Source organism: Dasypus novemcinctus, chromosome 13 (genome assembly GCF_030445035.2).
Source record: "Dasypus novemcinctus isolate mDasNov1 chromosome 13, mDasNov1.1.hap2, whole genome shotgun sequence".
NCBI classification, from domain to species: domain Eukaryota; kingdom Metazoa; phylum Chordata; class Mammalia; order Cingulata; family Dasypodidae; genus Dasypus; species Dasypus novemcinctus.
Genome location: NC_080685.1, coordinates 352,130 through 376,576, shown reverse-complemented (window position 1 = coordinate 376,576; position 24,447 = coordinate 352,130). Strand labels below are relative to the sequence as shown.

Here is a 24,447-nt window from a genome sequence, read left to right as displayed (position 1 = left end):
AGCCTCCCGGCCCACGGGTTTGTTCCCTTAGGGAACGTGTGCTTGCTTCCTGGCGGCACAGGGAGGGCCGCAGGGACGGCGCCGCGTTCGGGCTGCTGGGGCTGTTGGGCCCTGACTGCCCAAGCCCGTGTTTAATTTTCTGTTCTCTGGGCGGTGTCAGAGCCTCGCGGAAGGAGGCAGGCGGCGGTCACGGGCGGGCGTGGGGAGGAGTGGGTGCGAAGCCGCGGCCCCCGTGCTCACGCCCCCCATTGCTGCAGCAGTACGTGCCCCGGATCCTGCGCGGCTTCGCCTCGGAGAGGACAGCACTGTCCGTGCGTCAGCAGCACTGCTACGGCGCCGTCCACGTCTGCGGGAGCCTCCCGGGGCAGTGCTCGGCGCAGAGCTCTGCGGACAGCGCATCCCCTGCCCACCAGGAGGCCTGAGGAGCTGCCGCGGCCCGAGGCGGGGCCGGGGGGGCCCACCGGGCTCGGGGCGTCTTTCCGTCGGTTTAACGCACGGCGCCCTGGGCTGAGGGAAGGTGGCTGGACAGGCCCCCTCGCCAGGGGCTCTGCCTCTCCCAAGCCCCTTCCCACCACCCCGGCTCTGTGGGGGGAACGACGTCCCACTGGTTTTGGGCTGAGATCCTGAGCTGGATTTTGCCCTGGTGATCAGCCACAGGGAGGGCAGAGTGGACGACCCTACCTCCGGAGGCCCCGACGCCCCTCTGTAGACACCCACGGACACACGGGCGCCCCCACACTGGACCCGTGGCCTCGCAGCCCCCAGGTGGCTCCCCCGGCCCTGCAGGCGGCTCTGGGAGCCCCCGTCGGCCATGGGGGCAGAAGGTGGCGGCCCCCGCGTCCTCGTGGGCAGGTCACCAGCCGGCAGGGCGCTGAGGGGACGAGTAAAGAGCGCAGCCGAGCCCCCACCTAACCCTTAGGGTCTGCGTCCTCCACCGCGGGGGCCGGAGGCTGGGGGCGTGGGCGGGGCCACGGAGCCGTGGGCGCCAGGGGGGCCGAGGGCGCGGCGGCCCAGCGTGGTCTCTGGCGGTCTCCCCCCCCCATCTCCGGGGGGGGGCCGGCGGCCCCTCCTAACCCCCCGGACCTCCCGAAACCCCCCAGCCCCGCACCTCGCCGCGCAGGCACCAGCCGGGCCGCGGACGCACGAGGGTCGTTTATTGGAAGCCTCGGGGCTTGGGGCGGGAGGAGGCGAGCCCGCCGGGCAGGGCTGGGGGCGCGGGGCCGTCACTGCCGCTCCAGCTTCGCCACGAAGCTGTGCAGGTCCCGGGCGAGCAGCTCGGGCTCCTCGAAGGCGGCGAAGTGGCCCCCGCGGGGCATGTAGGAGTAGGAGACGAGGCGCGGGTACTTGGCGCGCACCCACGGCTCAGGCATGTGCAGCAGCTCGCAGGGGAAGGCGGCGAAGCCGGTGGGCACGTAGACCTTCATCCTGCGGGCGACCCCCAGGGTGAGGCGCTCCACGGGGGCTCAGAGGAGAGTCCCACCCGCCCCCTCGATCCCAGCCCCTGGGGGGGCCGCGGGCGGGTGGACGAGGCCGGGAGGGAAGCCCTGTCCCCGAGCTCTACAGCCCCCCGGCAGGTACGGGATCTGGAAAAGCCCAGGGGGTCCTGCCCACGGCGGACCCTGTGCTGGGGGAGGCCCCGAGGGACGCGCCGGCCAGGCCTGGGCTCTCCACGAGCTCTGAAGCTGGGCGACTGCCCCCATGTTTTCTGAATAGAGTTTCTCTGGGCCTGGGCCCCCCAGGCAGGGGCTGGGCAGGGCCACCCCCTCCCAGCGGGCACCCTGCGCAGCCGGCGCGGCCAGGCTCACCACTCGTGCTTCTGGACGTTGATGCCCTGGCCCAGGTTCTCCTTGTAGAAGCGCTGGGAGGAGGTGATGGTCCCCGTGGTCCAGTAGATCATGATGTTGGTCAGCAGGTCGTCCAGGGAGTACTTCCTGGGGACGCAATGGGCGGCGGCCATACAAACCTGAGCCCGCAGGTGCACAGCCCACGGCCACGCGGAGGCACATCAGCCACGGCCATGTGGAGGCTCGCCGGCCACGCGGAGGCACATCAGCCCACGGCCATGTGGAGGCTCGCCGGCCACGCGGAGGCACATCAGCCCACAGCCACACAGAGGCACACCAGCCCATGGCCACGCGGAGGCTCGCCGGCCACGTGGAGGCTCATCAGCCCATGGCCACGCGGAGGCTCATCAGCCCACGGCCTCATGGAGGCTCGCCGGCCACGTGGAGGCTCATCAGCCCATGGCCACGCAGAGGCTTGCCGGCCACGCGGAGGCTCATCAGCTCACGGCCACGCAGAGGCTCGCCGGCCCAGCCTCTTCACGTGTCCTGGGCGGGCAGCCCAGGGGCCCGCAAGCCAGGTGCCCGTTTCCTGGTGGTCCCCGCCCTGTGGCTCCCACACCCTCAGCTCCCCTCCATGGGGCCTGCTCCCTGCTTCTCCAGCAGGGGCTCCTCCCCAGTCCTCTGGGACTTTGACACCTGCGGCTTCCATGGCCCGAGGCTTCCGTGGCCCGAGGCCACGAGCAGAAATCGCCAGGGACCAGGTTCCCGTCTGCCACGTTCCCAAAGAGCACCGACCTGGCCTTGGGTGATGATTTACCCCCTCTGTGCCCCAGAGGCTCCTTAAAAATAGGTTAACAATACTTGCAAAGCGTAAAAGCAGTGTGTGGAATTCAAGTCCAGGAACATGATGCATGCTCGGCCAAAAACTTCGTACCCGAAGCTGGGGTGTGCTAGGCACTCTAAGAGACCACTTGCTGAGCACCTACTATGTGCCAAGGAGGCAGAGATGAAGCAGACCGGGCACTGGCCTGGTGAGCATGTGGTCTGGCAGGGAGACGGCCCAAGGCCTGAGCACGGGCACTGGGCAGAGGCAGGGCAGCAGGACAGATAAGCCCTGGGTAGAGGGAGAAGTCCAGGAAGGCTTCTCAGAGGCGGTGACCTCTGCACTGGGTCTTGAAAGGAAGGGAAGGGAGTTCCACGCAAGGTGAGCAGTGACAGAAGGCACAAGGGCCAGACCTCCTGGGCAGCTCCAGGGGCCGGAGGAGGGCTAGCTGGCCTGGCTGGAGTGCAGTGGGAGGGCAGGGTCGGGGAGAGCAGGTCCTCCTGGCTCATGGAGGGCTGCGTCAGCAGCGGAGGCTCAGCCTGAGCAGTTCCTCACAGGCCCTGGGTGCTAGTCATACTCGGGTGTTGGGGCAGCTGCTTACGAATGGGCCTGCAGCAGCTGCCACACCTACAGCCAGAGGCCAGGACGCCCCTGAGGCAGCCCCTCTCCGAGCCAGCCACGGCCCCAGCCAGTCCTTCCGAGACCAGAAACACCCAAGCCAGGGGCAGGGCTCTGAGGATGGCTGCCCCAGCGCTGCCCCTCACCCCCATCCTGGCCTCATTCTTGGAGACCCCAGTCCCAGGGGGCGTCCGGTCAAGTGGACAGCAGCTGCTGTGCACGGGCTGCCCCCACCCCGGGCCTGGAGGGCGGGAGGCCCTGCCGTGGGCGTCGGGCCCGGGGAAGGCAGCGGCCGGGTGGGAGCCCTGGAGGGTCGGACGCCTCTGCCCGCATACCGACACTGCGCCTGATGCTGCGGCTGGAGCGCGCAGGACCAAGCCCCTTCCCCCGGCCCACCCAGGCGTCTGCGTCACCGAGGAGGAAGGGGCCGGCGCTGGCCTGGGTCCTGCTCAGGCCGAGGACCTGGAGTCGGCAGGGAGGCTGTGTGGTCGGCAGCTCAGGAGATGAGCTGCCCGGGGCCCTGCGGCCCCCCAGGACTGGCCATGATCTGCCTACGAGGGGCGTGGCAGCTTGAGATCATTGGTGATTCCCCGAAGGAGAAGCAGTTTTGTAAACTGTTCCTCTGGGTGGGATACCCTTGGATGGCGTTTATTCTGTGAGGGCCTTTGATTAGATTACCTGAGGAGGTCGATTTAGGGCTTTTGTCGCCTGGGCTAGAGTCTCCGTCCCTTGTGGGCCTGACAGAAAGGACACGGGCAGGAAGAGGGAAGGCGCCTGCCTGGCCCTGCCCGGCCATGGACCGTTCGCCCGGGAGGCTCAGCACTGAGGCAGGGAAGGGCGAGCCGGCCAGGCTCTGCTGCCGCCTCCTCCGGGAAACGAGGGCGAGGGTCCGTGGGTCAGCCCAAAGCAGGTGGACTCGCAGCCCCCACCGCGCGAGGGTGGGGGAGAGCAGGGCGAAGGGGGCCTCACCGCTCCAGGCCGCCGTCCTCCAGGTCTTGGAATTCCTCTTTGGTCCAGGTGGAAAACTTCTCTAGAATATAGGCGGCCAGTCCTGCCGGCGAGTCGTTGAGGGCGCAGCCTGTGGCGGGAGGGGCGGGGGTCTCAGGCCTGGCAGCCCCCTCCTCTACCCTCGGGACCCTACGCTATCAGGGCAGCTTCCTGCAGACCAGAGGAGACATGTCTAAGACGTGGACGCTGCTTTCAAAGATGTGTCTTTTTTGGTTGCTATGCCATGGCCAGGGAAAAATAAACCACCACAACCTGAAAGTCCAAAATAGGGGATTGATAGAAAATATCGATATACCCATAAACTGAAACACTGGGCAGGCGTTAAAAATGGCTGGGACAAAAACCGATGGCTCTCACAGACGTAGCAGTGAGAAGAGCCGGTCTCTAGCGCGAGCCTGCACTAAGGTCCCGTTTGTGTAATGCACGGACCCAGAGCGGTCTGCCGAGGCTGGGTGGGCGTACGAGGGGGGTCTTGGGCACGTCGGGGCATCCCGTGGGTGAAAACCCACCAGCCGAGGTGTTAGCAAGCTCCTCAGGGAAGCCCTGTTCTCTGCTTTTTCATGTTGCTCGGTTTTCGACAACGCACACAGACCCCTTGTGATCAGAGAAAAGCAGTTTTATGAAGTGCGGCTGTTACTGCCACGGGCAGCCTCCGGCCTGAGTGAGGGACTGTCATGGACATTGCAAAAGACTTGGAAACGGGCAAAAAGGGGACCGGGTGTCTTCTGTGGAGTGGGAGTCTAGGGGCCCTGTTTCCCCTCAACTTGCATCTAATTTACACTCAATGGTAGAAAAGCAATTGTAACGCAAATGAGTCTTGCGCATATAGTAATAAGGGAATTTTATCCACTGGAGACATACGTGATTATTAACTCTGTGGATTTTCGCCAGTTTTGGATCTATCAGCAAATTGTCAGCATTCCTAATCACCTCTGAAGTGGTTTGTTATATTTTACCATTCCTTTACTCATTAACGAGTTAAATAAAATCTCTGATGTGTGTTACTTTACATTCATTTGAGAGTCATGCTCTCTTTTTTCAAATTGTCCTTTAACAGGACTCTGGTGGCACGAGCGGATGTGGGTCCCCCGTGGCCCTTTTCTTACAGGGACTTAGCCGGGTGGGGACAGGGCTCAGGCCGGGCCGTGTGTAAACTCACGTCTCGGGAAACCGCAGTGTAAGGGGGAGAGGGCTCTGCCGACCCACAGAAGGGTGCTGGTCCACGGCCCGCAGGGGCCACAAGGTCTGCCCTGCAGGGACCCTCCTGCACGCAGAGTGGGGGCCGGGGGCTGGGGGGGCCTCCTGCACGCGGGGTGGGGGCGGGGCCCTCCTGCATGCGGGGCGGGGGCCGGGGGCCGGGGGGGCTTCCTGCATGTGGGGCAGGGGCGGGGCCCTCCTGCATGCGGGGTGGGGGCCCTCCTCGAGGTGGTCGGGCGGCCGCTCACCCACGGAGTCCGGCTTGGTGGCCTGGAGGTGCATGTAGCCGCTCTCGCGCAGCGTGTAGTATAGGACCTTCTCCTTGAAGGGGAACATGAGCTCCTCGTCCCTCGCGGTGAAGCCAAGCAGGCTCCGCAGGCGCCGGCCCAGCAGCAGCACCAGGACGTTGGCGTTCCTCGTGATGAAGGCCATGTTCAGGTGCAGCCCCTTCACGTGGCTGCGCAGAGGGCCCGGGGGAGGACGGAGCTTGAGGGAGCCCCAGCCAGGAGCCCCCCGGCCGGCCCCCCACTGGCCCCTCGGACCGGGCACCTGTCCAGAGCCCCCGGCTGTTGGACGCCCATGGCAAGGTGCCCGGCGGACAACGCTGCGCCTGCAGACGCCCGCCTCCCGGAGGCCTGCGTGTCCGCGCGCGGGGGCGGCCTCACCTGGGGGCTATCTGGGCCATGTTGGTGCAGATGAGGGACCCCCAGTCCCCGCCCTGGATGTAGAACTCCTGGAAGCCGAGCCGCAGCATGAGCTTGTAGAAGATCCTGGCTGCGGCCACTGTGTTGAACCCTGGAGCGAGGGACAGCATCACCCGAGGGCGCCCGGCCGAAGGTGGGGCAGGCGCCCGGCGCAGCCAGGAAGGCAGCGGTGCGGTGAGGAGGGGGTCCCGGGCAGCCCCTGGGAGGCGGCCACGGCGCCTCTGCGTGGCCGCTGGTCAGCCTTGCTGGCCCCACCGCCGCCCCCCGGCCCTCCGTGGCAGCGCCTCTCCCCGCCCCGCCAGCGCGCTGCCCGCCCCACCTACCCTTCTTGGAGGAGGCCTCTGAGAAGCCGTAGCCGGGAATGGACGGGCAGATGACCTCGAACACGTGCTCATCACTCAGGCCATGGTTCTTGGGGTCGGTCAGGAGCGGGATGATCTTATAGAACTCGTAGAAGGAGCCGGGCCAGCCGTGCACCATCAGCAGGGGCTTTGGGCTGCGGCCGGCGGGCAGCTGGGGCGGCTTCACGTGGATGAAGTGGATGTCCAGCCCTGGGGGAGCGGCAGAGTGGGGCTGGGTGGGGAGAGGGCCCCGCGGCCAGACACAGGCCCTGGGGGCGGGCGGGGCGCTCGCCACCCCCTGCTCGTCCTGGGACCCCAGGCCCGACAGCCACCCCGCAGAGCCCGCATCCCGCGGCCCTCGGAGCGACCCTAGGAGGTACTGTCACCCTGCCCCACCGCAAGCGCCCCAGCCTGCGCCCCGACCCACGCACAGAACACCCGGTTCTGCCTGGGGACTGTTCTGACTCTATGAGGTCCCTGCAGCTGGGCAGAGCGATTGCTCGGTCAGTGCCTGATGGAGAGGTGGCTGCAGGTGGCCACGGGAGCAGTGGGGCTGAGCAGAGCCCCTGGCCGGGGGCCGTGGAATCCACGGAAAGCAGGCTGGACCTTGAGTTTCACTCTGTAAGATGCGATGACAATTCTTGACTTGCAAAGTGATCCTGAAGGTGAAATACGAAGTGCCCAAGACTCAAGCTGACTCGGTGGACTTTGGTGAACCTGAATTGGGCCCAGGAGACGGAGGTGGGCTAAAGGGGCGGCCCCCCCCAGCCCTTCTGCGCCTCCGGCAGCTTCCTGGGATGAGTGATTTGGCCCCGAGCTGGGGAGGAACTCGCTGCCTGTGTGTGGGGGGGCCGGGGCCTTCCCCGAAGGGCCAGCGCGGCTCAGATGGGGTCTCTCCACAGACCTCTTTTCTTTTCAACATTCGCAGTGCACATCTCGTTAAATCCTTCAGTTATCCTTTATTACTTCTTTCAGAAACATTTATAAGAGTAGAATGTTGGAATAAAGAGTTCAATGTAAACATGAAATTTCTAGAAGAACAGAGAGGCTGATTTTGCAGCATCTAAAGGTAAAATTCATAAAGACTGATAAATTCTACTTGTGAAAAGGTCTAAACTTCTTTACATAAAAAAGTACTGTAAAAGAAGAATATAAAATTCTTCACAAATGCTTCCAAAAAAACAGAAGAGGAGAGAACCCTTCTCCACTCACATGAGGCCAGTATTACCCTGATACAAAGCTGGACAAAGACAACACCAGAAAAGAAGGCTTCAGACCAATATCTCTTACAAATATGGATACAAAATCCTCAAACTGAATCCAGCAACATGTAAAAAAAAAAAAAAGATTATACACCATGACCAAGTGGGATTTATCCCAGGAGGGCAAGGTTGGTTTGACATCTGAAAATCAACTAACCTAATACTCTACAGCAATAGAATAAAGGTGAAAGCCACTTGATCATCTCAATAGATGCAGAAAAAGGCTTTTGACAAAATTTGACATCTTTTCATGATAAAAACCCTCAAAAAACTACCCTGATAAAAGGCATCTAAGAAAAACCCTCAGCTGAAATATTGCTTAATGGTGAAAGACAGAATGCTTACCCAGAAAAGAACAAAAGACAAGCATGAACCCTCTCACAATTCCTCCTAACATGATATTAGAGTTCCTAACCAGGCCAATTAGGCCAGAAAGTGAAATAATAAAAAAAAAAAAGGCTTCTGGATTAAAAAGGAAGAAATAAAATTATATCTATTCACAAATGACATGATCTTCTCCCCAGACAATCACGAAGAACTTTTAAAACTGTTGGAACTAATTTGGGTTCAGCAATGTTGCAGGATATAAGATCCATCAACAAAAGTCAATTGTATTTCTGTAAACTTGTAATGAACAATCTGAAAATGAAGTTAAGAAAATAATTCCAATTATATTAGCATCAAAAAGAATAAAGTATTTAGGGATAAATTTAATACATGAAATGTAAAATTTATACTCGGAAAACTATAAAACATTGAAATAAGTTAAAGAAACTTAAATAAATGGAGAGACATCTGTGGTGGTTTGGAACTATTACTCCAGAAAAACATGCTCTGAACTTAATCCCTCCCTCCCTGCTGAGGCTGTGAACTTTTGGAAACAGAACCTTTTGATAAGGTTACTTCAGTTAAGGTGTGGCCCAGCTGACTCAGGATGTTTTAATCCTGCTCCTGAACCCCAGATGGAGGGGGGGAGGGAGAGGGAGAGGGAGGAACAGCCAGAAGCTGGAAGCGACGGAAGGAGAGGAGGCAGAGCGCACTGTGCACTGCCATGTCGAGAAGCCAAGGCCAAGGATCGCCGGCAGCCACCCCGAAACGCCACAGTCGACTGGGAGAAAGCATCGCCTTCCTGAGCTTTTGATTTTGGACTTCTCCCAGCCTCAGAAAGTGAGCCAGTAAGTTCCCGCCGTTTAAGCCCACCCCTTATTGCACGGTATTTGCTGTAGAAGTCAGGAAACTAAAACAACATCCCATGTTCAAGGACTGGAAGACTTAATATTAAAATGCCAATACTCCCTAAATCAATACAGATTCAACACAATCCTTATCAAAACCCCAGCTGTCTTTTATGCAGAAATTTACATGCTGATACTAAAATTCATAGGGAGATTAGCCAAAAACAATCTTGACAAACAAGAACAAATTTGGAAGATTCAAAACCTTCCAATTTTCAAAACTTTCTACAAAGCTATAGTAATCGAGATACATAGCCTGGCATAAGGATAGACGTAGATCAATTCAGAGTCCAGCTGATTTTCAACAAGAGTGCCAGGACAATTCAGTGGGGGAAAATAGTCTTTCCAACAAAGGGCTCTGGGACAACTGGATATCCACACATGAAAGAACGAAGTTGGGCTCCTATCTCACACCATTTACAAAAACTAACTCAAAGCAGGAGGGGCCCTCGGACGTCTGGACGCAGCAGAGCTGGGCTCCAGCTCCAGGACGCCCCTGGCAGCAGGGACCGGGCGGCAGCTTTGGGAATGGCAGCAAGCACCCGGACATAGTGGCGCGGCTCATTGGAAGGCACCCACCTCCTCCAAAGGTGCGCTGACACTCACGAGGAGGCCCAAATTTGATAAAAAGAAGAAAATTCCAGGTTTTTTCTGCTCCAGGCTTAGCTCCACGGCCCACAGACCCGCGCCCGCGTCCCCACACCCACCCGCTGAGGCCCTCGCCTCCGCCGTGGTTCTCCGCGCTGGGCGACACGCTACGGGGCGTTTAGTGACCTCGAGGAGGCGTTTTGTGTCAAGGAGCATATTCAGAGAGGACTTTGGTTTTAAAAATTAATATTCAATCTGTTAAATCACAAATTAAAAACCTAGTTCTTAAGCATTTGGGTTCACCCTAGAAATCTTAGTCTATATATTTATAAATCTATCAAACATTCATGACTTTTAATAAGTGGTTGAATTTCTAATTTATAAACTTAATGACACACCTTTAAACATTGTAAACTTCATTTATAAATTCAGTTTCCTTTGTAAGAGCTTTCGTTATATGACTGACCAATAAATCTTTCACATACTCTAAGTAATTCTTGGAATTCTAATAAATTTAATTTATAATTCATATCCCAGTAACTGCATATAATCACGGTAAATTTCCAGCTTGGGACACAGCTGGGGCCTGAGGTCTAGAGCCACAGGCAGACAGGGCAGTTTTTCTTAGGACGTGACTGAACAGGTACAATATCATGGAGTCTAAAACCAAAGAGCAAACCTGAGCCCGTGGGCCGGTGTAAGTCTTCTCTCCACCTTCTCAACGACAGCTGTCGTCCTCACTTAGCACAGCCAGTCACTGGACTGGCTTCTGCACTTCTTTGGTTTCTAAGTTACCTGCTTTTCTGTCTAGTTCTAAAGACGGCTGGATTTGTGGGGTGAGCCTGCTTTTCCAGCCCTGGTAGAGCCACACCCTCCTGGCACGGCTCTGCGTTTCGTGGCCGTTAGTGGATTCCTGGTCTCCCCAGCTACGTCTACGTCACCTAATCCGAGACGGCCCTTCCCTCGGGCTGGCATTTGGAAACGTACCTTCAATCTTCGTCTTGAAGTGGGGGTACCTGTTGAGAATCTCCACCTGCTTCCTCCAGTCAAATCCGTTCCTCCAGTAGGACAGGACTTTCCTCAGGTAGCTGGAGTTGAAGCCGTAGTGGAAGCGGCTGTCCTCGAGCGGCGGGGTCAGGCGCGCCCGGTCAAGCCTCTGGTGCAGGTCCTAGAGTGAACGGGAGACCCGGGGGACAGCCCTGAGCCGCAGGCACGGCCCACAGCAGAAGCGGGTGAGGCGGCAGATGCGCAGCTGCGACGCCAGAGGCAGCCACTGCCCCGCGGCCGCGGCGACGCCCGCACGCGCCCTCCCCTTCACCTCCAGGTTTGCGCCTCACCTCGGCTTTTAAGCGTATGAGCATCCTCACCTGTAGTTCACCTAGTTTACATAAACCAGAGAGCAAGCGCTCTGGTGTCGGCTTCGCAGCCCTGCCCGTGTGGCAGGGCACGAGCCTGCGGCTTGGCTGAGTTCCACTGGAACTTTATTTATGGACACTGAAATTGGAAGGTCATATAATTTCCACGTGTCACAAAATATCATTTTTTTGTTTCAACCATTTAAAAATGCAGCGTTTTTGGGGGGGTTGCGGATGTAGCTCAGTGATTGAGCAGCTGCTTCCCGTGTCCGAGGTCCGGGTTCAACCCCCAGTACCTCCTAAAAAGTAAAAATAAAAATGTAAACGATTCTTAGCAAGGCTGGTCATACCAAAATGGGCGGCAGGTGAGCGCTGGGCCGTAGTTTGCCAGCCCCGAGATACAGCATCGGATGACCCATCTAGCCCAGCCAGGATGGAACTGACAGGCGAGGAGGGAGGGTGCAGGCCTAGCAGGCGTGCGCCAGGGGAGACCCCCAGGGCTCCTGTCCCCCGAGACTTCAGACGCAGCCTCCTGAGGGCGTGAGCCCGGGTTCCCTCGGGGCAGCCCAGTCTCTGCCTTTTAAACTTTCAATAAAGGTCCTATTTATTTTTAATAGAGAAGTTGTGCATTGACAACCCTGCGTGGCACACAGGGCTCCCCACGGGCCGGCCACCAGCACCGGGCGCTGCCGCGGCACCTCGTTTCACGTCATCAAACGATGGCTGCACCCGTGGCCCCAGCCCCCGGGGGCGTTTTCCCACAAGCCACCCTAGAGCTCCGCCGACCGGCTGCGTGTCGGGCACAGCCAGGTTCTCGCTTCCGGGCGCTGAGGCCTGCGTCTGGCCCATCAAGTCCTTCTCGAGCTCCAGAGCTGCTGGGGAGGCGCGCTATCCTGCCCCCTCCACTGGGGACCAGCCCACGCCTCTGCAGCTGCCCGGCCACCCCCCCACGCTGCTCCCTTCCCTCCTCCAGCCGAGCGGCAGGGGCAGCGGCTTGGAGGCCACCTGGGCAGGTTGCCTCCATCTCTGACCCTCAGTCGCTGCACCTGGGAAATGGGGACGGGGTCCTCGGCCCGGGATCCCCGCAGAGACAGAAGGGGTTCGCGGGCTGGTCAGTGGGGCCGGTGCCCTCCCCGCCAGCAGCGCCTCCTCCTCCCACCTGCCCAGGCCCGGGGGACCCGCCTGCCCCCCCCAGCCTCGCTGCCTGGACCTGGGGGAGAAAGGAGCGGCGGGGGCGTGGCGGGGGTGCCTCGGGAGCCATCTGCGCCTGCTCGGGGGGAGAAGAGACTAAAACAGCTCCACAGCGGCCGCCACGAGCCCCCGCCCTCTGCGCTCCCACCCGAGGGGCTCCCACCCGAGGGGCTCCCACCCGAGGGGCCTGCGAGAAGGGCCTTACATTGATCTCCTCTTCGGACGTTTCCACGGTGAAGGGGCGGACGAGCTCGTCCTCCCGGCCGGGGGGCTTCGTCCCCGGGCCCCACCACCCGTCCCCGAGGGGCAAGCTCTCCTCCTTGTCCCGGGACAGGAACCAGTAGACGGCGGCGGCCAGGGCCGCGGTGAGCAGAGCTTCCAGCCACATGCTTCCTGCAGAGGCGCGGAGGCGGTCAGCGGCCAGGCCGGCCCAGTCCCCAGCCCTGCCCACCGCCGCACCCGCCCGGCCCCGATCCTCAAAGAACCTCCTACGCACAGCGTGAAAAAGGGCCAGAGTGGCCCGCAGCCTCCCAGGCGAGGGTGGATTCGGGCGCCTGCGCAGCTCCCGCCCCCGCCTGTCTCCCCGGGAGGCCGCCCGGTCCCTCCCGGCCGGCCAGGGGCGAGCGTGGTGCGCGGCCAGGGCCAGGGCGCGGCCGCTCTGATCCCCTCGTCTTTGTCTTTCTCAGAAAGGGGAGCTCAGCCCCTCACACCCAACACCAGGACGCCGTGGCGCCACCGTTCCAGCTTCCCGTTCTCAGGGAAGTGGCCGCAGCGTCCGGGCCAGAGAGGCCGCCTCCCAGGCCACTGCCCTCAGGGCTGGCAGCGCAGGAGGCCAGGACCCCGCGCCAGCGAGCTCAGTCGGGGGGGCTCCCAGGCCTGTCTGCTCCATTCCTTCGCCGCACTGACCCCCCAGCTCCAGGTCTCAGGATCCTGGCAGCCTGCCAGGCCAGGGCTCCTGATTCGGGGTGCAGAGGGGCCTGGGGACTCAGGGCCCAGCGGTGAAAGGGGTCCCGGGGCTTTCTCCAGGGTCCAGGCGGCAGGTGGGCGGAGCAGCCCAGCCGCCCCCCGCCCCAGAGCTGGTGAGTGCGTCCCCTGCGGAAGCTGGACGTGCAAACCACCCCTGGCTGGGACCCTCTGGGGAGGGGGGGACCCCCAGCTCTGAACCCGCCAGAAACTGGAACGAGATCTCCAGCTCCAGGGCACTGCGTCCCCGCCCGGTGCCACCCCCAGGCCTCCCGAGGCCCCCGCCTCCTGGGCCGGGCGCAGAGCGTCGGCTCACGCAGGTGGAATTCACGAGCTTGCAGTGCCGAGGCCGGGCGAGGGCCAGATGAAGACGTCGCCGAGGCCAGGCTCCCCTCCCTCCCGCGTGGCCGTCGGCAGCCTCGGGCTTCCCAGGGACCCCATCGAGCCACCTTCACCCTGCAACTCTGGTGGCCGCTGGCTGTGGAGCCGGCACGCCCGGGTTGACACCGAGGGGCTCGCTTGCCCCTCCTCGGGGGTCGCAGCCCCAGCTCCGACGCATGCCGGGGGGGGGGCCGTGGGCCGGGCACCCGGCCAACCTCCAGGCGGAGATGACCCAGCAGGGCGCGGGCGCGCAGCGTGGACCCTCCCTCCTGCCCGCCCTCGCCCTGCCCCGCTGGACGCCGTCGCCCCCAGCCCGCAGCTGTGCCCGAGGCCCCCGGGGCCGCACGCCGCCCGCGGGCCTTCACAGGGACTGGCCGGGGCACTCCCGGGCCCCGCCGCATGTCGGGCAGCGCCGCCTGCGGCCCTTCACGCTCGGGGCAGGGAGTCTTCGCTTCCGCGGGGCCAGTCCTGCCGGTGGAGACGTCCTAACCCCGCACAAGGTCAGGGCGGCCCGTGGATAACCCAGGAGAGCACAGCAAGACCGCCTGCTCTGTGCGCCGGCGCGGAGCTGGAGCTTCTCAACCTCCCCCAAAAAGGGCCAGAAATATGTTTAATCCAATTAATTTTTGCACATTTGCTTATTTGTCTTTAAAAATGCTCTCTTCCAGAATATTGACAAAATATTGTGCTAGGAGAGTTGCGGGGGGTAGGGCGGGGAGCCTTTCAGAATGAAAGCATTTTTCTTGGAATCATGGAGTCTTTTCACTAGAAAATAATGAACTTGACCATTAGGAAAATACAGCTTTTGTTTTAAAATCGGGCTGATTTAAAAAAAAAAAAAAAAAGCTAAGCTTAGAGAGAAACCTGATGAGCAACAATTGACTTCTATGATGAGAAATGGGATTATACATACTTTAATGCCTGAAATTCTACACTGAGGTTAAAATGTGGGCACTTATGAAACTTGGAAGAAAATCAGGAATGGGCTCAAGTTGTTCTAACCTTGGCCCTTGAAAGACTGATTAAATGCAAACCGTTTGCAAGTGGCAAACAGTGCAAGTCGAGCTATTATTTTCCTTTTGCTTTGTCTTCTGGGTCTGACTTACAAAGGAAAATTTTAAAAATAAGAGGCCAAATAAAATAGGTGCTTTGTTCTCTGGCACTGTTCAAAAGGTAAATCAGTCTAATAATTTGATTGAACTTAGTATTCTATTACACTTGGGGCAAGGGGCAAAAATACAAGTATTAAAATATACGATTCATTTTAAGATTGATATTAAAAGTTCAAATGAGTTCCTTTTCTTTAATTTGATCTATCAAGTACCAAGAATCTTTTGTTTTTAAAAATAAATAAGAGCTTTGGGTTGGTGCCTTGGAAAAGTACGTGTAAACACACTTTTGGAGCACACGAGTGGGACTGTGAGCTGCGCACTGTGCAAGCTCAGGGACCAAAACACAACCCGGGGCCCTGAGGAGCGCAGTTCCAGCAGATCAGGCATGTAAACAAATAAACACCCTTTTGGTGACAGATACAATAATACATGTACAAAGAAGAGTAGCGTGCAGAAGGGTGGTAGAGCGTTTCACAGAGGTTTCCTAGAGGACGGGTCACGGAGCAGCGCTTTGCAGGATGAACAGGCATTTACCAGGCAGGGCATGCTAGAGGGGCGGGGACAATCGAGGCAGAAAAGAAAGCGTGGGCAGAGGCGTCTAAGGAAGAAAGCGTGGGCAGAGGCGTCTAAGGAAGAAAGTGTGTAGCAGGCGAAGAACCACAACAGTCTCCTTTGGTATTACAGAGTGAGAGAGGACAAGTACAAAGTTCAGAGTGCGGTACTGTCATTCATTTCTGTACTTGGCTGGAAGGGAGTCTGCGGTGGTTTGAAGCTGGGTGTACCCCACAAACCACGCTCTAACCCTAATCCATTCCTGTGCTGCGAGCCCACCGTGAGCAGCTGTTTGACGAGTTAAGGTGTCACCACCTCTTCGGGATGGGTCTTAATCCTTTACAAGAGTCCTTCATAAATGGGGTGAAAACAAAGAGGAGAGAGCCACAGAAGCCACGAGACCCGGCAGAGAAGCAGATCAGGAGCGCCGCCACGCGGTGTCAGGGAAGAGGGCGCTGCCCCCTCCGCTGTAACGTCAGCCCACTCCACGGCACCTGCTCTGTGCAGCCTGGAGAGCTGGAGCAGAGGCTCCTTCCACGGCACCTGCTCTGTGCAGCCTGGAGAGCTGGAGCAGGGCCTCACTCCACGGCACCTGCTCTGTGCAGCCTGGAGAGCTGGAGCAGAGCCTCACTCCACGGCACCTGCTCTGTGCAGCCTGGGGAGCTGGAGCAGAGCCTCACACCCTCTCCCAGCACAGCTGCTGCTTCCTTGCGGCGAGGCCGCTGGAGGCTTTCAGCCTCAAAAGCAACACAGTGACCTGAACGGGACGGGACCCAGAGCGCAGCCCTTCACCCCCCCACCCCGCCCCCTGGGGCCCCTGGCCTGCGCGGTGTGGCCCCGGCCCCACCCCCTCCTCAGCAAGGGACTTTAACGTTAGTGAAACGGCCCAGCGAGGCCCTGGATTTCCCACTCCCTGCAGCGCAGGATGGCAGTGTGCTGAGGTGTGCAAAAGAGCCGACGTCTGTTTGGGGCACGAGTGCCAGTAGCACAGGCAGTGCCTCCGCATGAATTAGGAAAACACACTCATTCGTCAGGCACTTGGTCAAAAAAGTCCACCTAGTCCTCTGACTTTGTTACAAGGCAACTTACTGCCATCTGCCAGAAAGTGTGTGGAATGAAATGCGGATCCGGGGGAGCGGATGTAGCTCAAGTGGCCGAGCGCCTGCTTCCCTCTTACGACATCCCCGGGTCTGGGCCCCTGGTACCTCTTAAGACAAAACAAAACAAACGGAAATGCCAGCTCGCACTGGGGAGCAGATGTAGCTCAGTTGTTGAGCGCTTGCTTTCCATGCATGAGGTCCTGAGTTCAAGCACCGGTACCGTCCAAAAAAAAGAAGCAAAGCTGTGGTGTCGGTGTAAATGGCATCATCTAAGGTTGTGCAGTGTACAACTGCCCAAAGGTACATGGGGGTCTTGTGTGTGTGTGTGTAACTTACAGGAAGGCCATGTGCAGGGCCCTAGCTCAGCTGGGAAGCATAACCCCTTTGCCCTTTTCCTTCCCCCTTCATGCTTACTGGAACATGGACGTGAGGCCCGGACTCCTGCAGCTGTTTTGGACCATGAGGTGATCTTGAGGACGGGAACCAGTGCTAGGAAAATGATGGAGGAGATGGAAGGAGCTTGGACCTGCTGACCATGGGGTTGCCAGACTGCCAGGCTCCACACAGACCTGTTAAGCCTCCGTCATTTGGGTTTTTTAGTACAGAAAATCTAACATCATCCTAGGGGATTAAGAAAATCAGGGAGAAAAGAAAATATATCAAATCCCAATGGACAGTCTCCCAAGAACTAATGACTTTCCTATTTATATTAAAAATAAACATTTTCCTGTTGCCTCAGTCAGATGAAGGTACATTCTCAGAGGCACATACCAAGCACCAGGTGAGCCCTGGAAAGGAGCTGTGAAGGACGACAGGAAAGGTGTCGCCCCCCTTGGCCGAGTACGAAGACCCCTCTTTAAATAAGCTAGATGCAAAGCAATTTTGTCCCACCTATCAAAATGTAAAATACAGTTTTTGACTTGGCATTTCTAGTTCTAGAAATTTATCCCCCAAATATCCTAAGCTTGCACCTGTGTAAAATGGCACACATACAAGAACGTTCACTGTGGCTTTGTCTTTTTCTTTTTTGGGTAAAAGCAGAAGATTGGAAACAACCTATATGTCCATCAGCTGGGGACTGAAATAAGCTGTCACATCCTTACAACGGAACACTGTGCAGAAGGTTAAAAAAAAAAGAGGGAAAGCTGCATGCACTGATGTGGACTAGAGCAAAGTGGAAAGGTGCGGCTGAACGGGCACAGCTCACGGCCCAAGCCCATGTCGTCCACGCCGTGCTCGCCTCTGGAAGCCCACCAGGCAGACCGGCACCGCCGCGGGCCGGGACACCAAGGGCAGTGCAATGACTGCTCTTAATGTGCTCCTGTACTTTGAAAACATAATTTTTTACCAAAGCCACGTCTTATCTACTCGAAAACAAAATAATTATGCATTTAGGAAAGTACGAAACCATCCGGGGGCCTGGTCTTCCCTGTGAGGGCACGTCCCCTGCGAGTCGGGGCACCACAGGAGCCCCAGTGGCCGCCCGGCTCTCCCCCGGCCTCTGCCCACCCGAGGCCGCTGGGGCTGGCTGGACTGTCAGGGAAGAGCTCTGGGCCCTGTCCCTCGTGCGGGCCTGCGGGCTCTCCAGCCACGCCCTCCCCGAGCCCCGAACCTGCCAACCTGGCGCCTCTTCCCAGACACCGCAAAGCCTTCTCCCGGGCGGCCGGACCTGTCCCACAGCAAACGGCGGCCCCCGGCGCCCAGCCAGACCCGGGGTCCTGCCACCCTTCCTTTGGCCCCACGTCCAGTCCACAGCCTGCCCAGCCTGGGGGTCTCCCTCCGGCCCACCCACGCCAGCTTGGCCCTCCACCACGCTGACCTGCAGCCTGCACGATCTGGCAATGCAAATGCACCCCAAAAGTCTATGCTGTCTGGCCTGTGCTGCCCCTCTGGTCACTGCCCCCGCCCCAGGCGCCCGCCCCTGCCCCGGGCTCCTGGTGCTCTCCCCCTCAGCTCCCCTCCCATGCTCTCCCCCTCCCATGCTCTCCCCCGTGCTCTCCCCCCTGTGCTCTTGCCTCCCTCCTGTCCTCCCCCCTGGTGCTCTCCCCTCTATGCTCTCCCCCCTCTCACCTCCTCGACTCATCCTTCAGATTCTGGACCAGCCCCTCCCGCCCCGCCTCTCGGGGCCCCCGCCTCTTGGGGCCCCTCCCCTTCCAGCCTCGCCACGGCCACACGAGTGGGTGATGGCCCCTGGGACATGCAGCTCCTGAGGGACCCAGGGCGGCTTCTGGGGGCTCCGTCCCCAGGCCTGGGGCTTACGGCGCTCTGCAAGTGTCTGTTGAACGGCTGGATGGGCGAATTAAAAACTTCCAGGGACAGCATATAGCACTGATCCTAGCGCTGGACGAGGAGAGCTCCGCTGAGTTCCTGAGGGCGCAGCCGCACTTCTCAGGGCAGAGCAAGAGCGGGAAAAGCCTGAGGCGGCGGCACGTGGGCGGGCCAGGGGCAAACACTGGGCTTGGGGATCTGAAAAGACGGGGTTCAGAGTCGGGGGCTTGCTGAGCCCAGATGGGGAGGGCCCACCACCGGCTGCCCCAGGGACGCGCCCCTCAGAGCAGGCAAGTAGACAGAGCCTCCGGTGGAGAAGCTCCTCAGGCCGGAAGGAGCTGGCGTCGCAGCCTTGGGCGAAGGCGGGGCGAGGACACAGCCCAGGGCAGCGCTGGGCGCCGCGTCCGTCCTTCCATCCCTCCTCTGAGCGCCGTTTGTCCAATGCTGACGCCCGCAGGTGCCAGACCAGGGAGACGGGCGAGGCTGGCGGGCTGGGTGTGGCCCCTCACCCGGGGGACAACAGCCAGCAGAGGGGAGAGCGGGCGGCTGCCCACACCCAGGCCAGGCTGCTGAGGCCCCAAGGGCCTCCCAACAGCACCCCCCAAATCCCAGCCACCCAGCTCCAGCGGGGGCCACAGCCTGCCCTACGGACTGCCCTCGCCCAGGACGCCCTCCAGCTCAGCCCAGCCTGTCCACGCGGCCATGGCCTGAGTCGGCTTGGGCCCAGCCTGTCCACTCGGCCATTCCTAGGTTGGCTCGGGCCCAGCCTGTCCACTCCGAAATGTTGTGGGTCGGCTCAGGCCCAGCCTGTCCACTTGGCCGTGGCCTGGGTTGGCTCAGCCCAGCCTGTCCACGCGGCCATGGCCTGAGTCGGCTTGGGCCCAGCCTGTCCACTCGGCCATTCCTAGGTTGGCTCGGGCCCAGCCTGTCCACTCCGAAATGTTGTGGGTCGGTTCAGGCCCAGCCTGTCCACTTGGCCATGTCCTGGGTCAGCTCGGGCCCAGCCTGTCCACTCGGCCATGTCCTGGGTCGGCTCGGGCCCGGCCTGTCCACCTGGGCCGTGGCCCGAGGGGGTGGAGGGGCAGTGGCTCGGCCGGCGGGCTGGGCTGTGGAGCGCAGGGCCAAGCCCACGAGTATCGCTTCCCTCGGCAGAGACGGAGCCAAGCCTCGCGAGGACGGCAGCCTAGAGCCCGCGATCAAGGGGAAGGAGAATGCAGTTTTTAGGCAAAAGCAAAGGGGAGTGGAAAAGAAGTAAGAAGGGGGTCTGCTCGGGGCTCTTGGCTGAGGGGAGGGGTCTGGGTGGGTGAAGGGGTCCCGCGGAGGCTGGCGGGCTCTGAGCGCTTTTGGGGGCCTACGCTCAGGTGAGGCGGGATCTGCCACGGACCCGTGTACGCAGCCTTCCACGCAGGCTTTAAATGACAGCGGCGGCGGCGGGCGGCGGGCGGCGGGCGGCGGGCGGCGGGCGGCGGGCGGCGGGCGGCGGGCTCTCTTCGGACTGTGGGATCCCCTCTCGCGCCTGGGGAGTCGCATTGGTTCTGCCTCATCTCTCATCTGCCGTGAAAGGAAGAGCTGAAGTGTTTTCCACGGGTTCTGAATTAGAGGAAAATGCCGAGGGCACGGCTCACTGCTTCCACGGAATCCAGCACCGGGCGTTCTCTGTTCCAGGGCCACGTGATCCCGGATCCGGTTCCCTTCCCCGGCCAGCACCCCGCGCCCGCCCCGCTCCCCCCTCCTTATTCTCAACGACGCCCTCAGGGTCTGGAAACTTCCTCCAGGTGGTGTAACAGGAGACTGTGGGCCTTGCCGGCCGTCTGAGCAGTCAGGGCCAGCGGGGCAGGGCAGGCGCTGCGTGCCAAGCGGTCCTCAGCCGGGGTCCTGGGGGCTGTTGTGGGCTGTCGGCGCCTTCGTGGGGTTTGCTTCCTTGTGGCAAAGTCTTGGTTACGAGAAGAAACGAGTCAAAAGGCTGAAAACGCGTTCAACCAGAGGACCTGGGCTGGCGCTCCATCTCGACCTGAGGGCAGCCCTGCGACCGCCAGCCCGGCTGGGGAGGGCCGGAGCTGCTGTGCGCCCCGGGCCGGACCTGCCCCAGCCCCCCGAGCGAGCCTCCTGCAGAGGACAGAAGCTCACGCGCTTCTTTCCTGAACCGCCCTCTCCTCACAGCCGACGGGGTCCCTCGTGCTTTCCAAGGGCGCGAGCCGCCATCCCGGCTGGAACGGGCACAGGGCCCCAGCCCTGAGGCAGACGTCGGCACGCCGGGCTGCGGATGCCGCTGCGCCGGAAACGCCGCGTCCAGGCCGAGCCGTGGCCCCGGCGAAGGAGCGAGGCCCGGCTGCCGCTCTACCGACAGCGCCGCGAGGCTCTCTGGTGCATCGTGGGGGCACTTGGACCTCCTGCTCCTGGTCACGGGCGTCTGCTCACGGCGCAGGCCACGGCCTCCTGCGAGGAAGCCCTGGGCTGTGGCGCCGGGCGGGGGTTTCTATTTTATGTGACTTTAGAAGGACGCTGAGAGGCTAAGTACTTGGCTCCAGTCACCCACAGGCTGGGACCGGGAAGACCCTCATCGGTCGGCGCCGCCTCTGCCTGCGCTGCGGCCGCTCCCGGCCCTGACTCGGAGAGTCTGTGCTCCTCGGAGGAGTGGCCTCTGCTGCGGCCTGCGCGGGCCTCCAGCACCGTGGCCCTTGCCCCAGAGGACTGTGCGCTGGACGTTAGGAGCCAAAACCGCCACGGCCCCAGCAAACCTCGACAGCGGAGGGCCTGGCCTGCGCCTCGAGGCGGGCCCGCAGCCCGGGCACGGTGACCCTTCTCTCCTGGCACCTCAGGAAGCGGGGCTTTGGGTTTTTCCTGGGGGAACAGCTGGGGCGCCTTCTCCCTGCTACCTCCCCGCCCCCAGCACCGGGGCCCCCACGGGGGACCCAGGAGGCCAGCTGGGCCGTGGCCCTGGCCTCTCCCCAGGCAGGGAGGCCCTGGCCAGCAGCTGTGCTCAGGCCCGCTGGCCCTCCTCCCACTCGTCTCCCGCCCTGCGGGTGCCACGGCGCAGCGCACACCAGGGCTGCAGGCGCCTGGCGGTTGTCTCGCCCACCCTCCCCCGTAAACAGAAGCCGGGTCCAGGGCAAGCACGCGCTGTGCACGGCCTTTGTTCTGTTCGAGGCCGATTTTCTCCACATCGCTGGGGCTAGTGGTGGGATTTAGGGTGTTACGAGGTGGGCTTGGAGCATCAGCGCCCAGAGGCCCCTCAAACCACCGACGGCCGCTGCAGCCAGGGGCGCGCTGAGCTGTTCCTCGAGACCACCCCCCGCCCTCCCTCGCTCGGCAGCTCGGCTCTGTTCCACGCCTTTGAGTCTTTCGGCTCAAGAATCCAGAAGTGGGGTCCCGGAGGCCCGCTCGCCCCACGGGGAGGGGGTGCCCCCAGCAGGAGGCCGTGCTGGGGTGGGCGCTGGCTGCCCTGCTGAGCAGAGGCTTTCCTGAAAGGTCCTTCCCAGACCTGGGGGTGGGGTGGGGTCCTCCGGCTCTCAGGCCAGCTCAGGGACCCGGTGGTCACCCAGAGCAAAGGGCACCCTGGTGGGCACCGGGCAGACTCGCCCCTGCCTCCAGACCCCTGCGTCGCCCCGCCCTTCAGGGGCGGCCTCTCCTCCCGCCCCCCACGCTTTCACTTTCTCCCTAGTATACATCACCTTCTAACTTACTTTATATTTTACAGATTTGTTTATTGTCCGTCTTCCCCCCGGAAAACCCCACGGCTGCCGGCAGAGCCCGCGAAGGCGCCACGCCGCGCGCCCACGAAAGCTGGGGAGAAGCCTGCGCCCCACGCGCCTGGACCGCGCCCCGAGGCGGCCCGAGGGAGAAGGGGCTCCCCGCCCCCCGAGGCAGCGACCAGGGGACGGCGCGACTCCCAGGGCCGGGGCCGGGGGCGGGCGAGGGGCGGCTCGGCTCCGGGAAAAGGAAGCCACAGCCGGGCGCGCGGAGCTCCAGGCGCGGAGCCGGGCGGCCTGCCGGGGCGGGTGGGCTTCTCCGGGGTTGCACAGGAGACCCCCACGGTCCGGCCGAGGCCGTCCTGGGGACACGGCCCCAGAACCGAGGCCCGGGCGGCCCTGCCCGCTCGCGGCCCGCGCGCCCCCGCCGGGGAGGGAGGAGGCGGCCCGCCGGGGAGCCGGGCCTGAAGGCCCGCGGGACACCACCTGCGTCTGGGTCCCGGGAGCGCGGTCCCCGCCGGCCGGGCCCCGGGGCCGCCCCGCGAGCTTACTGTCGAGCAGCTCCGGCGGCGGCGCGCGCGGTCCTCCGGCTCCCCGGCTCCTCCTCGGCACTTCTGCGCTCGGCGCCGCCGCAGGCTCCCGGCGCCGCCGGCGACCCCGCCCAGCGGCCCCGCCTCTGCTTCCCGGGGCGGCGCGGGGGCAGTTGTGTAACCCGCGGCGCGCCCCGCCTCCCCCGGGCGCTGGCCGCTGGGGCCTTGGCGGGAGCGAGGCCCGCGCCGGGCGCGTTTTAAGGCTCCTTTTCCCAGCAGTCCCCCCATTAGTGTATTTTACAAACGAGCGGGTCCACGGCAGGTGGGAAGTTGGAAACCGAGCGTGAGAAGTAGCAGAGGGGCCGAGAGCCGGCGGGGCCCGCGGAGGCCCGCGGGGGCGCGGCGGGGGCGCGGCAGGGGCGCGGCAGGGGCCCCGCAGTCCCGGCCCTCCCCTCCCAAACCCTTCCCAGGGTCGGGGGTTGCGTCTCCCGCTCCGGGTGGAGCTCCGGGGACTCGTAGGCCGGGACCCTGCTCTCCACCCGGGCTCGGGTCGTGCTCCCGGGCGCCCCCAGCCCAGCGCCCCAGCCCTGCGCCCTCAGCCCTGCGCCCCCAGCCCTGCGCCCCCAGCCCTGCGCCCCCAGCCCCGCGCCTCAGCCCAGCGCCCCAGCCCTGCGGCCCCAGCCCTGCGCCCCCAGCCCTGCGCCCCCAGCCCAGCACCTCAGCCCAGCGCCCCAGCCCTGCGCCCCAGCCCTGCGCCCCCAGCCCTGCGCCCCAGCCCTGCGCCCCAGCCCTGCGGCCCCAGCCCTACGCCCCCAGCCCTGCGCCCCCAGCCCTGCGCCCCAGCCCTACGCCCCCAGCCCTGCGCCCCCAGCCCTGCGCCCTCAGCCCTGCGCCCCCAGCCCTGCGCCCCAGCCCCTCTCCCCTCCGGGCCCAGGTCCCCGTTTCCGCTGAGGCTGGATGTGCAGCCAGCTCGCCCGCCCCTTCCCGCTGGCGCTGCGCCGACTCCTCTGCCCCTTAGTCCCACACGCCCCTTACCAAGGCCTCGCTACCCCCTGTGGTCTCTGGCAATCTCTGAGATCCACCCCCCCCGCCCCCCAATAACTTAACCCGAAGCCTGCCTCTGGCCACCTCACCAGGGGATTCAACTTGTTGCTCTTAAACGTACAGTGATGATGAAAATGCTCTAAAATTAGATGTTGGTGACGGCTGCATAACGCTGGGACACACTAAAACCCACGAAACTGCACATTTTAAAAGGATGAGTTTTATAGTTCTGTGAAATTCAATAAAATTATTTTAAAAGAAAACAACTGCCCCGAGCCAGCTGCCGTCTTCCCTCCTGCGACCTGACAGCCTCCTCGCGGGCGAGCACATCCACCAGGGATCAGAACATCAAACAAAAGATAGTGCAAGGCATGTCAAAGTGCACCCCACACGCAGAAGTCAATAAATAAGGCCCAAAGGCCAACTCAACAGGCAATTTAGACAGGGCCAAAGCCTCTGAAAGATTTAATAATGTGATCCCAGAATAAACCGTATTTTAAAAATTCAGAACAAAGACTGTGCCTTTCTATAAACTTTTGGAAAGTTTCCAGATATATCAGGAACAATGAAAAATAATGTGTGGGGGACAATTCTGGATAAAATGGTAGCTGAGTGCCTCCTGAGTCACTGGGAAGGAAATAACATTCTTTATGCCAAAAACACACCATATGAACCTAATCATGAAGAAGCATTAGATTGCAA

At 61.5% G+C, this 24,447-nt stretch overlaps 2 protein-coding genes across 5 annotated transcripts in view; one reads left to right on the top strand and one right to left on the bottom strand.

Annotated features, from left to right (window-relative positions):
* TMEM63A (transmembrane protein 63A) overlaps positions 1–5,248 on the top strand; it is a 36,018-nt gene extending 30,770 nt beyond the window's left edge. Inside the window, exon 24 of one of the 2 annotated variants that reach the window (XM_071207318.1) lies at positions 261–5,248. In XM_071207318.1, coding sequence (XP_071063419.1) covers positions 261–422 — 162 coding nt within the window. In that variant the 3' untranslated portion in view covers positions 423–5,248. Of the gene's footprint in view, positions 1–257 lie in introns of both variants that reach the window. The other variant, XM_071207317.1, reaches the window with a different exon arrangement.
* Positions 1,138–22,855, bottom strand: EPHX1 (epoxide hydrolase 1). Of its 3 annotated transcripts, XM_071207319.1 has the most exons (10): positions 19,867–20,041; positions 16,629–16,703; positions 12,312–12,499; positions 10,548–10,728; positions 6,458–6,685; positions 6,096–6,225; positions 5,679–5,887; positions 4,195–4,303; positions 1,806–1,931; positions 1,138–1,425 (listed from the first exon to the last, which is right to left on the bottom strand). In XM_071207319.1, exons 1-10 carry the CDS (start codon positions 20,024–20,026, stop codon positions 1,224–1,226), a joined length of 1,608 nt encoding a protein of 535 aa, XP_071063420.1. In that variant the 5' UTR covers positions 20,027–20,041; the 3' UTR covers positions 1,138–1,223. The 3 variants fall into 3 exon arrangements, with proteins under 3 accessions (XP_071063420.1, XP_058165344.1, XP_071063421.1); XM_058309361.2 differs by lacking the exons at positions 16,629–16,703; positions 19,867–20,041 and adding an exon at positions 22,723–22,855; XM_071207320.1 differs by lacking the exon at positions 16,629–16,703.
* Between the last annotated feature and the right edge of the window lie 1,592 nt (positions 22,856–24,447).